Source organism: Lepidochelys olivacea (assembly GCF_965140295.1).
Source record: "Lepidochelys olivacea isolate rLepOli2 genome assembly, chromosome: 6".
NCBI lineage: Eukaryota > Metazoa > Chordata > Testudines > Cheloniidae > Lepidochelys > Lepidochelys olivacea.
Window position 1 is genome coordinate 54,094,138 of NC_140416.1, and position 17,463 is coordinate 54,111,600.

The 17,463-nt window shown below is 44.8% G+C and overlaps 1 protein-coding gene across 5 annotated transcripts in view; it reads left to right on the forward strand.

Annotated features, from left to right (window-relative positions):
- TSPAN18 (tetraspanin 18) overlaps positions 1-17,463 on the forward strand; it is a 182,638-nt gene that overhangs the window by 133,854 nt on the left and 31,321 nt on the right. For all 5 annotated transcript variants that reach the window (XM_084630094.1, XM_084630097.1, XM_084630093.1 and 2 more), the window contains 2 exons: positions 9,070-9,159; positions 16,851-16,942. In XM_084630094.1, coding sequence (XP_084486220.1) covers positions 16,880-16,942 — 63 coding nt within the window. In that variant the 5' untranslated portion in view covers positions 9,070-9,159; positions 16,851-16,879. The remainder of the gene's footprint in view (positions 1-9,069; positions 9,160-16,850; positions 16,943-17,463) is intronic.

Below are 17,463 nucleotides of genomic sequence, written 5' to 3' on the forward strand. Positions count from 1 at the left end.
TGTGAAAATAGGAGGGTAAACCAGGACACATTCCAGAATAACCTCTACTGTAATATTTGTGCATTAAAAGTACCTTCCATACCAAGCAGCCATGTTCATTTTCCTGTTGCAAGTGCCATAAATTAAGGAATCCCCTCCCCAGAAAAGGTAAACTAGGCACGTTCAAAATAAGGTCATGGTCAGGTTAAAAAAAGACACCCAAAAACCCTAGATGTCTGGAAAGCAGCAAACTGACCAGCACTGATCTTTTGTATCTCGATAGCGCTTGTCACCCTAAGGGATGCCAAAGCACTTAGGGGCCAAATCTTGAAGTCTTTATTCCAATTGTACTCAATCTATACTCCTATTGGGTACAACAGAATTCTTTGCTGGCTGTCTGGGACCCTTCATTGTACATTACACCAGTGGTTGCGTTAGACATCTCTTTTAGGGGAAGGTGGAGAAGGGAACATTCAATAACTCATATATCTTAACATACCAAGATGAAGGGCCTAAATATATCAACTCCAGTTTATTTTCCTGGAAAACTTCTGAACCTGGGCGGTGGGCTTCAGTCATGGTTATCTATATCTATATATCTATTTTGACTTTCTTTCTTGAATAGAGTTAGAAATACCTGTAGTAAATCTTGTTGTGGAGAGGGGTTGTACCCTTGCCTAATTCAGGCCAGGTGGCTGTAATCAATTCCAGTTGTTTTTAAGACCACTGTCTCCTTGGCTTGTCATGGAGTAAGTTACAGGGGCCATTTACAGTGGCACTGAATCTTCTGTGCTTGAACACAATGGATTTTATGGTATATTTATTTGCTGGTTCATCTCCTACCAATCAAACTCAGTCAGTGCCACCTCAGTCACCTGAATCATTCTTCATTTCTTATGTCATATCTTAATTCTAAATTATTATCCCCTCAGGGGAGGAAGCTTGTCTGTGTTTTGTGGGGCTCCCAGAACAGCTCTGGAGGAATAAATCTTACTAATACACTACTATTATTAATAATAAAGGGTATTTAGAACTTCAGAAAAGATAAATACCAAAAAATTCTGATAATGTTATTTTTGTAATGAATTCATTCTGCCTGTGTTCAGAATGATCAAACTCATCCATTTAAACATGAAGGTTTTTTTGATCCGTAGTTGTTTTATTACAAGGTTTTGGGATGGTCGCTAATCTTTGCATTTCAGACTTGTTTCTCTATTTTGCTTTAACATCAGTGTAGGCACCATCTAGAGTAGAGAGAGGGCATGTGCTTCACTTTTTATAAATAGTTTATGTACTGAGAGTTGTGTTTATTTGGTATTAAAAATTATTAAAAAGACTATTAGTCCTCCAATTAACTAACCAAAGCTCTGCCAAAGCTCTGTCTCCATCATTCTTGGCAATCTCTGCTGCTCTTCAGATCATAATTACAAATACATATCAATCCACTTCACTTTAAGTGTCCCATCATTGCTAATTCACTTGGTGTGCACTGGAATGGTGCTGACTGCAGAGAACTCAATTGGTTTTCATATGCAATGAATTTATTAGTTTCCGTGCAGGCCTGGGTTTGAAGATCCCAGCCAAAATGTCTGTGTGCAACTGGAATCCTGGCACAATCTGTAGAAAGACCTACGACTTGTTGGGGGTATGTTCTCTTCCTGAAGCATGTGTATAATTCCCAGCAACAGTAATAGGAAGTTATACATGCATATCAAGGGGCGAATAGATCCCTTGGTTAGTATGGCAAATGCACATCCTTTGCTCCTTAATCTGGAGAAGGGAATTGAAATTGCTCAGTATATGCCATGCTATGAATAGGAAGTTGGCATCTTACTACAGTGAGATGTGTGTGATGATATTCAGAGCACTCCAACAACACGTAAAGAGCCAAAGATCTTTCTAAATAAGGCAATGTACGTGTTCTGTTTTTTCAGCTTTTTGTCTGATAGTTCTCCAAAGGGTAGGCAATCTGCTTTATGGCTCCAACTAGCAACTCCTTGGCTCCAAGGCATGTGCTGTGTATTGCATGCAGGACACTACTGCTCAACAATTGGGCTGAATCATCAGTTAATTGTTTTTGAGGTGAAGGTTTCATTGTGGAGTGCTGACGGTGGGTCAGTTAAACTTGGGAGATGGTTTGGTTCTGTTTGTTCTGATTATGGTAGTGCAAATAGACTGGAGTTAGAGAAACTTTAGAGATGTCCCTCTTGTTCTTTTTTGTGATTTGGGAGGGACACGACCACAGCCCTGTGTTCGCATGAATATGTTTTTGGGTCTACACAGCTTTCCATCACAATAGGTATTTGTTTTTACCTCCTCCTGGTGAAACCATTAAAAACAAAGTGACCACCCTGTTCCATAGCACTGTTCTGTATTAAAGCAGGTAACAAAAGCATGGGGTCCCAAAGCCCCTGCCAGAAAATGAGTCTGTTTATTGCGGCTTTTTCGGGGGAGAAGCACAGAGGGCATTAACAAGTTGTGCTAGGCAGAAGAGTCTGTGGCTCGTAGTGTACTCCCTTTTGATTGCCTGTTTGCCTTAAAAATCAATGATTTCCCCTCCCTCTGGCCTGAAAAGTATCAGGGAATTTAAGAGATTAAAATTCATGGTTTGTGGTGCACAAGGTTGCCACAGCAACTGCCCTATGTATTTTTTTTTTTTTTTGGATGGATTACTGCATCTTGCAAACAGTCATCAGCTCGGCAAGATACTGAGGCATTTACTCCAAACCAAAGAAGACTGAATCATTGGAAATTAGAGGGAAGGGGAGCAGAAGAGAGTGTCAAGGAGTCAGTCCCTATAAAAGTAAGATCTGTTTAGGCTAACAGAAGAAGTGGAAGAGTGTTTGTGTGTGATGTCAAGCGCTCTAAGTTTTGGGAGTCCCTAGGAAGCACACAGAGCATTTCTGCACCAGAAGTACGTGGAATTATGATATGTCATGTCTTGTTGCCTTTAGAGCCGTTGGGTCAAATTCACTCCTGATGCAATTCTAGTAACTTGCACCCAGGGTGAATTTGGTCTGTTCTTGAAGGCCAACATTTTCTAACCTGGGTTCCCAAAGTTAGGATCTAAATCTATATTTAGATACCTAAATAGCCGTCTTCCATGAAAAGAAAGTGTTCTCCAGAAAATGTAATGAATGGGCCAGATTGTTTCTCAAGGAAATGACAGAAACATCAGTGGGCCTGGGGCTGGCGTCAGTGTGGTCTGAGGGAGTAGGGTGCTGTACTGTATGTCAGTATCCCTGAGTTCTGTTCCTGATTCTACCATTAACCTGGCAAGACCTTTCCTCTCTCTCGGTCTCAGTTTGCTCATCAGTAAAATGGGGATAATGATATTTATCTTCTTTTGCAAGGCACTTTGACAGAGTGGGAGTAGCCTAAGGCTGTAAGCTTCCCTGCAAGGGCTGAATTGGGGAGATAACTAATTAAGGACTGGGTGATTGGGGGAGGTTTAGGTTGGATATTAGGAAAAACTTTTTCACTAGGAGAGTGGTGAAGCACTGGAATGCATTACCTAGGGAGGTGGTGGAATCTCCTTCCTTTGAGGGTTTAAGGTCAGGCTGGACAAAGCCCTGGCTGCGATGATTTAGGTTGAGGATTGTACTAGATGACCTCCTGAGGTCCCTTCCAACCCTGATATTCTATGATTCTATGATTAACCAGTTAATAAGGGGATTCTGCTCATCAGTTAGGGATGGTTGAAAGTGGGTGGGGGGGAGGTGCGAGGAAAAGGAAGGGAAAAGAAACCCAGGATCTCAGAGGGGTGAGGTCTCCCCACTATCTCTCACCCTGTACCTAGGGAATAGGGTGAAGCTTGGGGAAAGACTTGGACTGTGGGGACAGAAAACTGCACAAAAAAAAATTGTAAATAAAGCACACTGTGGTGAACCTACATAGGTGTGAGCACTGCTTGCAAAGCGAGATGCAGGGTGTGGTAAAGCATACTCTGTGAAAAGTCAGGGCTTGTCTGGGATATTCCCCTTCTGGTGTAGGAGAGAGGCCAGAAAGGAAAGTCACCCAGAAGGCACAGCGGAGCGAGCACCATGGAAGAACTTGTGCACTGGATAGTTGAACAGCAAAAGGAGTTACATAAAACTCTCCAGGAATTTCAACAGACCCAGCAGCAGGGGAGACCATCCTTGTTGTCCTGGCAAGTTGATTTTAGGCCAATCGCAGGTGCAATGACAGTTCTTGGAGAAAATGGTGTGCCCCCCAGTAAGGAATGATAACAGAATGATGGGCATGGGACAGTGCAAAATGAGCCCAACAGATGACCCCGATGCCTTTTTGTTAATGTTTAAGAAGGTGACTTCAGCAGTGGGCTGGGAGAAGAGGGTATTGGCCTTCTGATTGACTTCCTACCTCTGGAGAGAAGCGTAAGCTAATTATATGGCTGAGTATGATGCTGTAAAGGTGGCCATTTTCAGTGCTGCCAACCCCAAATGTTCAAAACTAATGTTAGGCTCCCCCAAAATCATGAGATTGGCTTTTAAATCATGAGATTATGTAAAATAATAGATCTGGTGTTCTTTGTATTTGCCTTCTGCTCTTTGAACCTTTAGGGTGCACTGCGGTCGCATTCTGAAGCTTTCTCCACAGCTGTGAGGGTTAGAAACATACTTTTTCTTTAAGAATGAAGACTGACATCATCACATTTCCATTTAATTGCAGGAGCTGGGGCTTTAAGAAAAACAATTATCAGGAGACTCATGACAAAATCATGAGAATTGGCAACACTGCATTTTAGATGGGATGGGTCTGTCTGAAGAACAATATAGGCAGAAGCTTCAAGCTGTAGAAGACCTACTGTAAATAGAGCCCACTATGGTGAGCCTATGCAGAAATGCTTGTAAAGTGAGATGCAGGCTGTGGGAGCATGCTCTCTGACAACCACTTTGAGATCTTGGTGTGAAAAGTATTATGTAAGATTTTCGTAAGTATTGTTGTTGTTTATTAAACTCCATTCAACGCTTCCTAGCATAGTGCTTTGGAAACATAAAGCAAAAATTATACATATTATTTATATTCCAGAGCTGCTGCTATTTATTACACACACCCCTAAGTGTTTCAACCCAGCCCCTACTCTCCCTTCCCCATGTTCCCTAATGATTCAGTCCAAATGATGGAACACTTGTGACCAGAGTTTCTGGGACAAGGCATACATGGTCACTTTGTTGCAGAATTCTGACTTGATTAACAGTAGAAAGACAGGAACCAGAAGAGACCCAGGACTGCTGAACTGTTGCCCAGAATGCTGTGCTTGTGAAGGAAACAGTGAGAACGGCTTTAGTTGTAGCTCAGTTTAAATTAAAATCATAGGGGGATTGGGGTGGTGTTTAATATTTAAGAAGAGTCTATCCGGTTAATGTTTTAAGGCATCTGTGTGCTCCTAGGGACCTCACAAAATTAGCTGTGCAGAGCAGTTAAATGCCATCAGGCAGTGCAGCAACTTCACTTGGCTTCAGTGTTGCAAGGGGAGGCAGTTGTCACAGGAAACGGGCCTTTATTATAGTGACATTAGTATTTTAATGCAACTAAAGAGGAGCTAGATTGACTGTAATTTAGTATCTAGTTCCATGGCCTTGTGCAGTCTTCTCAACACTGCTCCATGGGGTCCAATTGTACTTACACAGTGCACTCTGGAATCTAATTGGATTTACATGCAGTAATGTTTTCATATCACAGTGATGACTGCTATGTAAGAGCCATAAAATTCCAGTGCAATTAGTTATTTATACAGTGGCTACAGTTACAGGATAATGAACGGGGCTGATGGCCCATGCAAGCGCCAATACTATCAAAATACCATATGGGTCACCTTTTTTTCGAAGCCTTCCTGTCAGGCAGAGTTAGTGAGGGTTTAAGATTAAACTGGGCCAGATCCACCAAAATATCTCCCCTTCCTTTTCCACCATAAAGATACTGACCTCTTGCAAACATCCAGAAGGGACATGACCCCTAGCTGCTGCCTGCCCCTCAAAGGGGCATGTGGACCTTGTGTGTGTATCCATTTCCCTACATCCTGCACAGACAGCACATATGGGGGGGAAGGACTGACAACAGCTGGTTGAACTGATGATCTGCTGTATCAGGATGCCTTGTCACTACATGACCCAAAAGCCAATCACCTGGCCTTTAACCCTGCTCTATGAAGTGTCTAGGAATCTATAGTGTGGGAGGGGGCTCAGGGTAGGGGGTTGGGGTTCAGGAGGAGTGCGGCAGGAGGCTCGGGGCAGGGGGTTGGGGTGCAGGAGGGGTGCGGGCTGTGGCAAGGGTTTAGGGGCCTCAGGGAAGGAGGTTGGGGTGCGGGGTGCAGGAGGGGTTCGGGGTGTGGGCTCTGGCCCGGCGCCGCTTACCTTGAGCGGCTCTGGAGTGGCAGCGGCACACAGCGGAGCTAAGACAGGCTCCTTGCCTGCCCTGGCCCCGCGCCGCTCCCAGAAGCGGCCAGCACCACGTTCCTATGGCCCCTGGGGGAGGGGGGGGGCAGAGGGCTCCACACGCTGCCCTTGCCTGCAGGTACCTCTCCTGAAGCGCCCATTGGCTGCGGTTCCCCAGCCCACTGTCCCCACCCCTGCCCACACACGGACACAGGGGACGCAGGGACATGGTGCCAGCCGCGTCCAGGAGCGGCGCAGGGCCAGGCCAAGCAGGGAGCCTGCCTTAACCCCTCAGCGCCACGGCAGGTGGCAATCCCTCGGGCCGAATCCAAAGCCCTGACAGGCCAGATTCGGCCCACAGGCCATAGTTTGCCCACCTCTGCCTTAATCAAAGACCCTTCCAGGGAACTGAGCTCAAAGCAAAGGTTTGGGAATGAGGAGGAAGCGGATCAGGAAAACTTGCTGCAGTGGTGTGAGGAGTTGTGTGACATGATAAGACAGTGTGTCGAATGTGTACGTGCTTACCAAGACAAGGCAGGGTGGCCTTGGGATCGAGCCTTCCAAACAAGGAGACGTGGCATCATCCATAACTCTGACACTCCCTGTGTTTCTCCCAGAAACACTAATTAAATCTCTTCCTGTTTGAGTCTCAGGCCCGGTAGGGTGACCAGATGTCCTGATTTTATAGGGACAGTCCCGATTTTGGGGGCTTTTTCTTATATAGGCACCTATTACCCCGCACCACCGTCCCGATTTTTTACACTTGCTATCTGGTCACCCTAGGCCCTGTGGTTTTACACTTGCTATAATTTGCCTTCACGACTAAATCATAATGATTAACCTGAAAGAGTCTGTTTCACAGGGACTTCCTGCCCTTCCAGACCACAGAGTGAAGGTGGAGCCTGCTCTTTTGTGTCATCTGTCACTTTCTTTCATCTCTAGTGCCACAACGCCTGCTGCTATCTACTGAAGCATCTCAGTTTTTCCTCTGTGTAGTATTGTAATTCCTTTAAAATATTGTGATTTAAGAAAATATAAAATTTCCCCTCCCACGCAGGCCTCTGAAGACTTACAGCGGTGTAATTATATGCATCCACAGCAGGAATAGGAATCCTATCAGTCTCATTATTTTCTTAATAATAGGGTTATATAGCATAGCAACATCTCCAAACTAAAAGTTAGAGCCATCTTCTCTGCCAAGCGGCACCTACCCCTGTACTTCTGGCAACACATGGAGTGAGAGTGTGAAGAAATATGCCACTCAAACGGGCAACATTAAGGATGGAGCTTCGCAAGAAAAGAGAGAGAGTGTGTGTGAACCACTGAAGAACAGAGAGTGTGTGAAAGCAGAGGGAATAATGCAAAAGAATGTGAATATTAATTACATTTTAAAATTAATTTGCTTCAATCACATTGAGCCCCTTTTGTGTTCACTTTCCACAAGTATTAAATGATAGAGTTTTACTAGCAGAAACCTTCACAGGAGGCAAATCTCGAAGTCATGTACACAAGTATTTGTGGAAAACAGATTTTAAATTTGCACATCTGAGTATGCACCTTCATCCAGTCAGGGAACAGGAAATAGCCCTGTATGATTTATCTGGCCACTCCCAGCTAAACAGCCCATCTTGGGTTTAGAAAATCTGTGATCAAGCCACAGACTAAAAACGATTTTGAAAAGATTAATTTGAATTACAATGATGCCTAGAGGACCCAACTGAGGATCAGGGTCTTATTGCAGTAGGTGCTATCCAAACAGTTTTATAAAAGGCAACCCCTCCCACAAAGCGGCCACAGTCTCAGATTGTGACCAGATTAAACAAATGGATGCAACAGGTGAGAGGGTGAGCAGACAAAGAGGAAAGTAACTAGACTGTTTTCATAACTGTAGTCTCAGCTCACCCCCAACCTGTGCAAAAGATGTTTACTTATATTTGAACAATTAAGATATCAGAGGAGTTGTGATCTGCTTCCAGATACTACTTGAGCAGAAATGAAAAGGTTAAATTCACTGAAGAAATTTAACTGTGAATTATTTGCACAGCTCTAGTATGTCAGTCTGAGTGTCTGCGTCTGTCTGACTAGGTCTATGTCTTTCTGCATACACTTGTTTTTATAAGGCCTTTTATTCAAGTATCTCAAAGCATTTAACAATAATTAGTAGTATCATTTATGCCCCTTTTATAGATGGTGAAACTGAGGTACAGAGAAGTGAAATAATTTGCCCAAGTACGCATGAAAAGTCATTTCCAGAATCAAGGCTAGACCCCAGGAATCCCAATCTGCTTCTCTAATAACTAGACCACACTTAATACAGAGACATTCTACAGCTGCTCCTCTGCCTCTTTCATTTTCCCAGTAAATGACCTGTAAAGTTACTGCAGATTAAAGTTTGCATAAATATCCTGTAAAATGCTGAAATGCTGCTGTTGTTAAATCTAATACTGTAGTAGGGGGTGTGTTTGTGTGTGTGTGTGTGTGTGTATAGATATATATAGATACGTAGATATGGTCTGTGGATATTTAAACCACTCTGAAGAAATTGGATGCTTTTCAGGGTGCTAAAACCTTTTCATTATTGCTAATGTGCACCAAATTAAGGACGCAATTAGACAAAGTGTATTCATCAGGATGGTATGTTTTTATAAATGGTTTATTCAACATAATTGTATTTTATTGACTGTTGCAGTAATTGAATATTTATTTCTTATAGGACAAGCTTGGCCAATAAAAGATACATGGAGTGCACTGCTCATTAGAGGTCAGAAAAGAAATCGTGCTTGAAGCCTCAAGAGCTACATAGGTGAAGTTTTTAAATTACTCTTCTGCAATCCAATAGGCTTTCTCCAGCATCTATTATGTATGTGTCTGCTGTTCTTCCGAGAGGAATATTTCTGTTCTCATAAGGAGCTTCATGGGAGGTACGAACAGGTTATAGTGTGTTTTCTTGGTGAGAGATTCAATAGTCATAGGGCTGGATTCCCAAACTAAATCCAGCCCACTTCATGCTACTAAGGTGGCATAAATGGGCTGAAGCCAGGTAACAGAGAATTCCTATGTCAACGGGGAACTCCCTGCTGGTGCAGGTGTGCTGAATCCAGTCACTGTGCCTTTGGGCCTGCCTGCCTCCCTCCCTCCTTCAGATACACCCACACACCTGGGTAAAGGGGGTATGCCTGGCCCGTTGTTGGGGTAGGGATATGTTGGAGCTACCCTATACTACATCAGTCCTCCACTGATATAAAGTCCTTATCCTACCTTAGAGCTGCCTAGAAGCAACTCCAAGAGGCATCCAAGCCAGGGCTGGTTCTGGGAATTGGGGCACTGGCTCAGGAGAGGCACTGGCCCATAATGTCCAATTTCCTTTAAAGGCTAAACGGCAACAGGAACAGGCTTGGAATATTCATTCCTGAACAGGCTGTTACACTTCAATATTTGTAGTCTCATAACACCTAGAGGGCACAATCAGTATCAAGACACCATTGTGCTGGGTGCTGCACAAGCATATATGAAGGCAGAGGGCATACATGCTGCAGGGAGCTTATGATCTAAGGAGACAAGTGACACATGAAGAGTGGAGGACAGAGGGACTGATTTGTAGTTATATAGATACAACTGTAGTTTTTAAACGGAGTTCAAATATGTAAAATAGGTGTGAATTCTCAGGTACACCTTAAGCCATCAGTAATAGGCTAATTTTTATTGGAGTCAGAGCAGATGAGATTCTTGAGGAGGAATTTGAAAGGAGGGGAAGAGTGGCCTTATGGAACAGTTCAAGGAGGGTATTCATGCTTGAGGAAGGTACAGAGATGTCTGCACAAGATGGGTGCACAACTCACGGGACAATGTGATAAGAGATGAGAAGAGAAGCAGGGAGAAATCAAGTTCCGAAGGACCTTAAGATGAGTGCACATACTTGAATTTATTTGAAGTAGTGAAACAGAGGGCGCCAGTAGAGAGATTAATGAGTGGAATGATCTACTAAATGATCTGTGCACGTGTGTTTTGAATGGACTTGAGGGGACGATGTGGAAGTTACAGTAATCAAGGCTGAAGATGAGGAAGGCCTGAATAAGAATTCTGACGGGTTGGCAGATCTTAGAGATGTTGTGGAGGAAGAAATAGCCGGAAGATTTGGACGTGGCCTGGATCTTCTGGGCAAGAGAGAATCATAGAATCATAGAATCACAGAGTTGGAAGGGACCTCTGGAGGCCATCTAGTCCAACCCCCTGCCCAGAGCAGGACCAATCCCAACTAAATCATCCCAGCCAGAGCTTTGTCAAGCCTGACCTTAAAAACTTCTAAGGAAGGGGATTCCACCACCTCCCTAGGTAACGCATTCCCGTGTTTCACCACCCTCCTAGTGAAAAAGTTTTTCCTAATATCCAACCTAAACCTCCCTCACTGCAACTTGAGACCATTACTCCTTATCCTGTCATCTGCTGTCACTGAGAATAGTCTAGATCCATCCTCTTTGGATCCACCTTTCAGGTAGTTAAAAGCAGCTATCAAATCCCCCCTCATTCTTCTCTTCTGTAGACTAAACAATCCCAGTTCCCTCAGCCTCTCCTCATAACTCATGTGTTCCAGTCCCCTAATCATTTTTGTTGCCCTTCGCTGGACTCTCTCCAATTTCTCCACATCCTTCTTATAGTGTGGGGCCCAAAACTGGACACAGTACTCCAGATGAGGCCTCACCAATGTCGAATAGAGGGGAACGATCACGTCCCTCGATCTGCTGTCAGTGCCCCTACTTATACAGCCCAAAATGCCATTGGCCTTCTTGGCAACAAGGGCACACTGTTGACTCATATCCAGCTTCTCATCCACTGTCACCCCTAGGTCCTTCTCTGTAGAACTGCTGCCTAGCTATTCGGTCCCTAGTCTGTAGCAGTGCATTGGATTCTTCCGTCGAGAGCGCAAAGTCAAAACTGAACACCAGACTACAGACATGAGTGATAGGGAGGATTGTGACAGTGAATGGGAGTGTGGAGGGAGATTTTCAGAGGAAGAGATAAGGAGCTGACTTTTGGTCATGCTGAAGTTTACGGTGGTGGCTAGACATGCAAGAAGAGATGTGTGAGAGAGAGAGGGAGATGTGGAGCTGGAGGGAGGGAGATGGAACAAATTTCAGTATTTCAAATGCAGTGCATTTTTGTCTAAGGTTATTATAACACCTGGAGCACATCTCCTGGCTAGTCTGCTTCTTTGTGAGCTTCACCACCACATTGTAAGATACAATTCGTAGAGGGAGAGACAGGAAAAAAAAGTAGCACGCACAGAAAAGTAAAACACTTGGAAACCATGAATGAAGGCAAAAGTGTCATGTAAATGGGAGAGTTGGAGTTTGGACAAATTAAGGAAAGTTTACACTAACTTTTGGACTTCTGTCTGTTGCTTAATTAGAGGGTCATGTTATATGAACCCCTCTCCAACCCCGCAGAACTAAACCTGTTGTATATTTAGGACACTAAAGACATTTCTATGGGGTATAGTAAAACATGGGGCCAGATTCTGACTGCATTGGTGTAAATTTGGAATAATTCAAAATGCATTGTGTGTGATTAAAAAATTAATGACTTTCAGTGAGTCAGAACTACCCTCAGTAATTTAATATCAGTGATTTTATCTTAGGAACCTATAATCAATTATCTTCTACTAAAAGCCTCTGCTTCAATAAATATACAGTAGTTGTCGTTAAAACGTCAGCAGTTACCACATGGAGTGATCAGAAATCCCTCACTTACTAAAGTACAGCAGATACCACTGTGTTGTAACTCTGGGTAATTCAGTGGTGTGTTCTCTGGTGACACAAACCAGTTGTACACACATCTTACCTGTCTGGATAAACCAGGATTATGGTTGATTTACATGGCTGGAGCATTCCAAGCAGACAAGACACCCTGGAGTTTTTAATGGTGAGCTCTTTTCAGATTGGTATCTGTAATAGAGATTTGAAAGGGCTCTGTAAGTGAGAGGTTGAGGCTCTCTGCAAACTGCAGGTTGTAGAACTGCAACCTGAACCCACCTCTGATCCTTTCACAAATCTGTTCAGTGGGGTGATGGTGTCTGCATTGCATTGATCTCAAATGACAGACAGACATGATGGCTCTGATATATTCTGTTCATGGCTTCACCAACAGAGACCTTGCATTGTTGCTGCTGATTTGTATGTGTTTGAACATGAGTTGAAGGATTTTTTGAATTTTTAAAGTCACACTGTGTCTGTTCCCCATCTTGCAGCAGTGCCAAGTTGGCCCTCTTGTTTTTTGTTGTTTTGCTTTGTCTGTAAAGCCAGGTGGAATTGAGTACTTGCAGAGGTGAGTTCAGAGCCCAGACTTGGCATCAGCTCTGAGGGTATTGGCTGCCTTAGTCAAACTAGAAAATAACCACCTGTCAGAGCTCAGTCACTAAACATTTTTGCTGCCGTTGGCTGACTTCATGTGACAGCCGTCCCTAGCAGTCATGTTTTCAAGTCTTGAATACTCATTAGATATGGAGTCTGGCTGCCCTACTCAGCAACAAATGCTATCGCATGCAGAACAGGCATAAATATATTAGGAGCAAGGTATGGAATTGTCCATTTAGGTTTAAAAGAAGAATAAGCTAGATCCTGGCTGTAATAAATCAGCAGATCTCTGAAGAATTCACTTCTTGGGCAGTAGGTAAATATAGATGGGGAAAGTGAGACAGGGAGGTGGTGTGGCTTATGCAAGTCTATTCAACATGTCAATATTAGAACTGGCATTAGACTCAGGAGTTCCTGGTTCCAGTCCTGTGCTTAGACCACTAGGCCGTGCTTCTGATGGGGTCTGTGCTGTGACAGAGATGTTTGTAAAGTAGAGTGGCTGTGGCTACAATACAGCTAGGTTTGATATCCCTCTTATCTCTTTTTCCTCTGGAGTCGTCATAATTTAGAGGACATAGGTAGGCATTGAACTTGCAGGGTATTAAAGGGTTCCCTGGTAATTTTCAGGGCCTGCATGATGTGATGATGATTCTTCATAACTTGTGTCACAGCATCATGACTTTGTGTTGTGAAGTATACTCCAGGGTGCCATTCAGTCTGGGGGCTGCTGAAGCACCAATGTCCTGTGGCAGGATAGCAAATCTGTCTAATCTATCCCTCATGTGGCCCTTACCACCATAATATCGGAGTACCTAGTTCAAGAGAATTGAAAGCTTACCTTCCTTCCTCATGAACCTAAGAATTCCCCTACTACCTTTCCTCCTACATTGCCCAAGAACACCTCTTCCCATGATATCCGGTGTAAGGGCTCTAACTCCCCTGGGAATCTTAAACCTCACCCCTGCAACCTTAGATGACCCACATGGACAGCTATCTTTGTCCCTGCCCCCTCCCCTCCCACACACACAAACACACACACACTTGTTCTCGGGATTAAGCCATTATTATGCTAGGTGGTAAAACATCTCCATGGTCCTGAGGGGAGCATTGTTGATATTAATAACTGGGTAGATGTTCGCATCCCCTGGCACAGATTGGTACGGTACTTTCAGTTTTCCCGTCAGTGTGGAATTGGATAAATACTCCTCTGTCAATGTCATGAAATGCATCCATAAGGACAGCCAGAAAAGAGATGGAAAAGAGTTTGGGAGCCAGCATGCAATCTTGTTTGGTGCCACTGGTGACTGGAAAGGGGTCCGATATCTCACCATTTCCACTACTCTGGCCATCATCCCACCACGGACAGACCGAATGGCAGAAATAACATTTCGCAGAGCATCCAAAGATGAACAATAGAGTCCAGAGTCCCTCACAATTCACAAAGTCAAAAGCTTTAGCTAAGTCAATGAACCCCACGTTGAAGTTTTGCTACCTAGGGAATATGTGGTCACAGAATGCTACAATTGATGAGATTACCAATTACACAGCTACGACCCAGCTCTGCATTTGGAATGCTGTCACACCTCCTATGGAATGGTAGGGGGGTTAAAATAAGTACTAAGCTAAATGTCTATCAGGCAGTCATGCTTACAACACGTTGCCACCACATTAGGAAACTTGATCAGTTCCATGTGCACTGTCTTTGGTCTGTTTGCAGGGTCAAATGATAGAACAAGACTGGCAATATCTAAATCCTTAATTGTTGTTGGATGTCTGGCATCCAAAGCATGTTCATAAAAGCTCAGCTAGGTTGGTCTGGATCTCATTCCTATGGCTGACTCAAGAATACCTAAGGCCATATTTCCTGGTCAGCTAAAGTAAGGCGCCTGGTCTCGTGGTAGCCGGTACAAACAATATAAAGACACACTGAAGTCAAACTTGAAAGCGTCTCAAGTTGACCCAAGCAACTGAGAAGCAACAGCCCATGACAGAGAAAGATGGCATCAGGTCTCCATTAACGGCTTTGAAGCAAGGCCCATTAGCGCTTTATGGATAGCACAATGCAAAGAATACAACAGCCTGCAGCGGACGCAGGCAATCTTGTCTGTCCCACACGTAACTGTGTTCGCAGTTCTTGCGCTGCGTATACGTGTTCACCTATAGCAGCTGCTGCATCCTTGTATGGCACAACTGATGTGAGGCTCTGTCAAGTCATTGTTGGGTGGAAGAGTCACTTTTCATAGCAGTCAGTAGATCAGTCTTTTAAGAAATACATAGCCCCTGATTTTCAGGGCCCCCACAGCTTCTGTGTGTTGCTCAAGCAGCACAAAGAGGCTATAAAGCTAACTTAACTAGTCTCCTGAAGATTCTCTCCCTGTAGGGGAAATCCCAGGGTGGTACAGAGCCACATGCATAGCAGGAATCCATAGCACCTTTGCTTTTTCAGGCATGCACGTGTGTATGTATATACGTACGTGTGAGAGTATGCTGCGGAAGCCCCTGTTCTACTACAAAGACACAGGAAGGGACTAGTTTAATTTTTTAAGTGGTCAGATGCTGTGCAGCAAACAAAAACACTGTGAACTCTGTTGTTTACCTGAGGCAGCCCCTTGCTGGGAGAGCAGCCCATCAAGGGCTTCTCTGAGCAGCTTTGCTATAGCAAATCAGTTACCATGGTCACGGAGGGAAGGACCATGGTGTGACAATACAGCAGCTTCAAGTTGTGTGGATTAGTAAAAACAACGAGGGAGCGAAAGGACCGGATTTATTGGGGTGCTCGGTGATGTACCCACCTATGTGGAGACACAGTCACCTTGTCACACTGTAAGACACTGGTCCCCAAACTGTGGGGCATGCCCCCCTGTGAGAAATGTTCAGGGGACACAATGAGGCCAGCCGCTGGGGGAGCAGGAAGGGAGCCCCACCCAGCCCTGCTCTTCCCCCAGCTCTGCTCCGACCCAGCCACAGCTTGGGCCCCAGCCATGGCCCTGCTCCCAGCCCTGACCATGGGCTGCGCTCCCAGCCCAGGTTCCAACCATGGCCCCCTCCTCACCATGGCTCCCGACTGCGGTTCCTGGTGGGTGGGGAGGTAGACAGGTTCCATTACGTATTTGGGGATCACTTCTGTAAGCTCTTTGGGGCAGGCGTGGTCTTCCTCTGTGTTCTAACAGCATAAGGGAGCCCTGGTTGGGCCTCTAGGTGCTGCAGTGTAAATGCTAAATTACTGCCAGGGGAGCTTGCAATCTACTTCACACATGGAGTTGCACAACCAATTCAGCTGCGTTTGTATTTTCCTTTACGAACAAATCCTGCCACATCTGTATCCATGGGCTGTTCCTGCAATAAGACTGTGCAGGATAGTGTGTGGGGCACCAGGACTTCAGTGGAACTATGGCAATTTACGCTAACAGAGAATAAGGCCCTCTGCTCCCAGCCTGAGTAAATAGGCTGTAGGAAAGAATCAGTGGATGCCAGATCAGTTACTGCTGATCTGTGAATCCTGCAGGCTGATCCTCCTAGTCATGGAGCTAAAATCCCCACTCCCACTTCTCCTTTAGCTTCCAAAATCTGCCTAGAACATTTCTTCATCCCTGTTGCCTTTCCTCTGAAGAATGAGCCTGTACAGAATGGGGCTTCATGGGATACAGGCATTGTAAACCCTTTGAGTGGGCACCGCGCTCTCTGTGCTCCACTTCCATATGGTTGTGTTGAAGTCACCGGAGTGATGCGATTTATGCCTGAGCGGGATATGGCTGAGGATTTGCTGGTTAGTGCAGGATGCTTAGGCCATGTAGTCAAATGTGCACAGTGCCCCACATATTGGTAGGGAGTCTGGCTGGACAAAGGGCTGAAGGGCACAAGGATTATTTGTGTTGCTCTGCTTTATGAGCAAGGGATTGTTTCAATCTGTTGCAATCTTTACCTTCTGTCTCCCATTCCAGTCCCCACACTCTGGGGAGAATATGCCGGATATTAGCAGTGATCATTACCTCCTATTATCCTGTATCATGATACCTTGTTCAGCTAAGAAATGAGCCCTTCTGTGTAATGAACTCCATAGGGCCTTGGGGAAATAGAAGGGGAAACTGGCTTATGTCACTCAGGTAACAGGAGTATGCACTAAGGAAGCATTGTTGTTTTGCAGGAATAATTGGATCGAGCAGCCTGGAGACCATGGAGGGGGATTGTCTGAGCTGCATGAAGTACCTGATGTTTGTTTTCAATTTCTTCATATTTGTAAGTGTTCTGGAAATCTCTACCCCTGCGTGCTCTCTGTCTCCCACCACACCCCATCTCTAAGTTTCTGTCAGTCTCTAACTCCTTGGTGTTCCCCTTAGATGAGCTGACAGGATCTGCTGTGCTTTGGCAAAGTTGCCATGATGCAGAAAGATCCCTTCAGCTTTGTATTAACCCTGACTTAAAAGTGTACAGCTCCAGGTTCAGCTAGCCAGCGCAGAGTTTGACTCAGCTGGCAGTGAGCCCGTGGAGAGGATACTACTGCTAGCAGCTAACAAGGCCGATGTTTGTAGCACCTAAGGAATAAGGTTCTAGTCCAGGCTGGTGTAATCACTGGCTGTTTCTTCCCATGTAGGGGAAGCACAATAGCTGTTGAGGGAGGGATTTCTTTCCCTTCCCTGCTGGAACCCTCTCCTGTACATCTAGGGAGTCAGGCTCTGCACAGAGATGAGGACTAGGGTGTGTGACTTTAGGCAGGGAATATACAGCTGGCACAGGTGACATGGTAATCTTAAGAAACA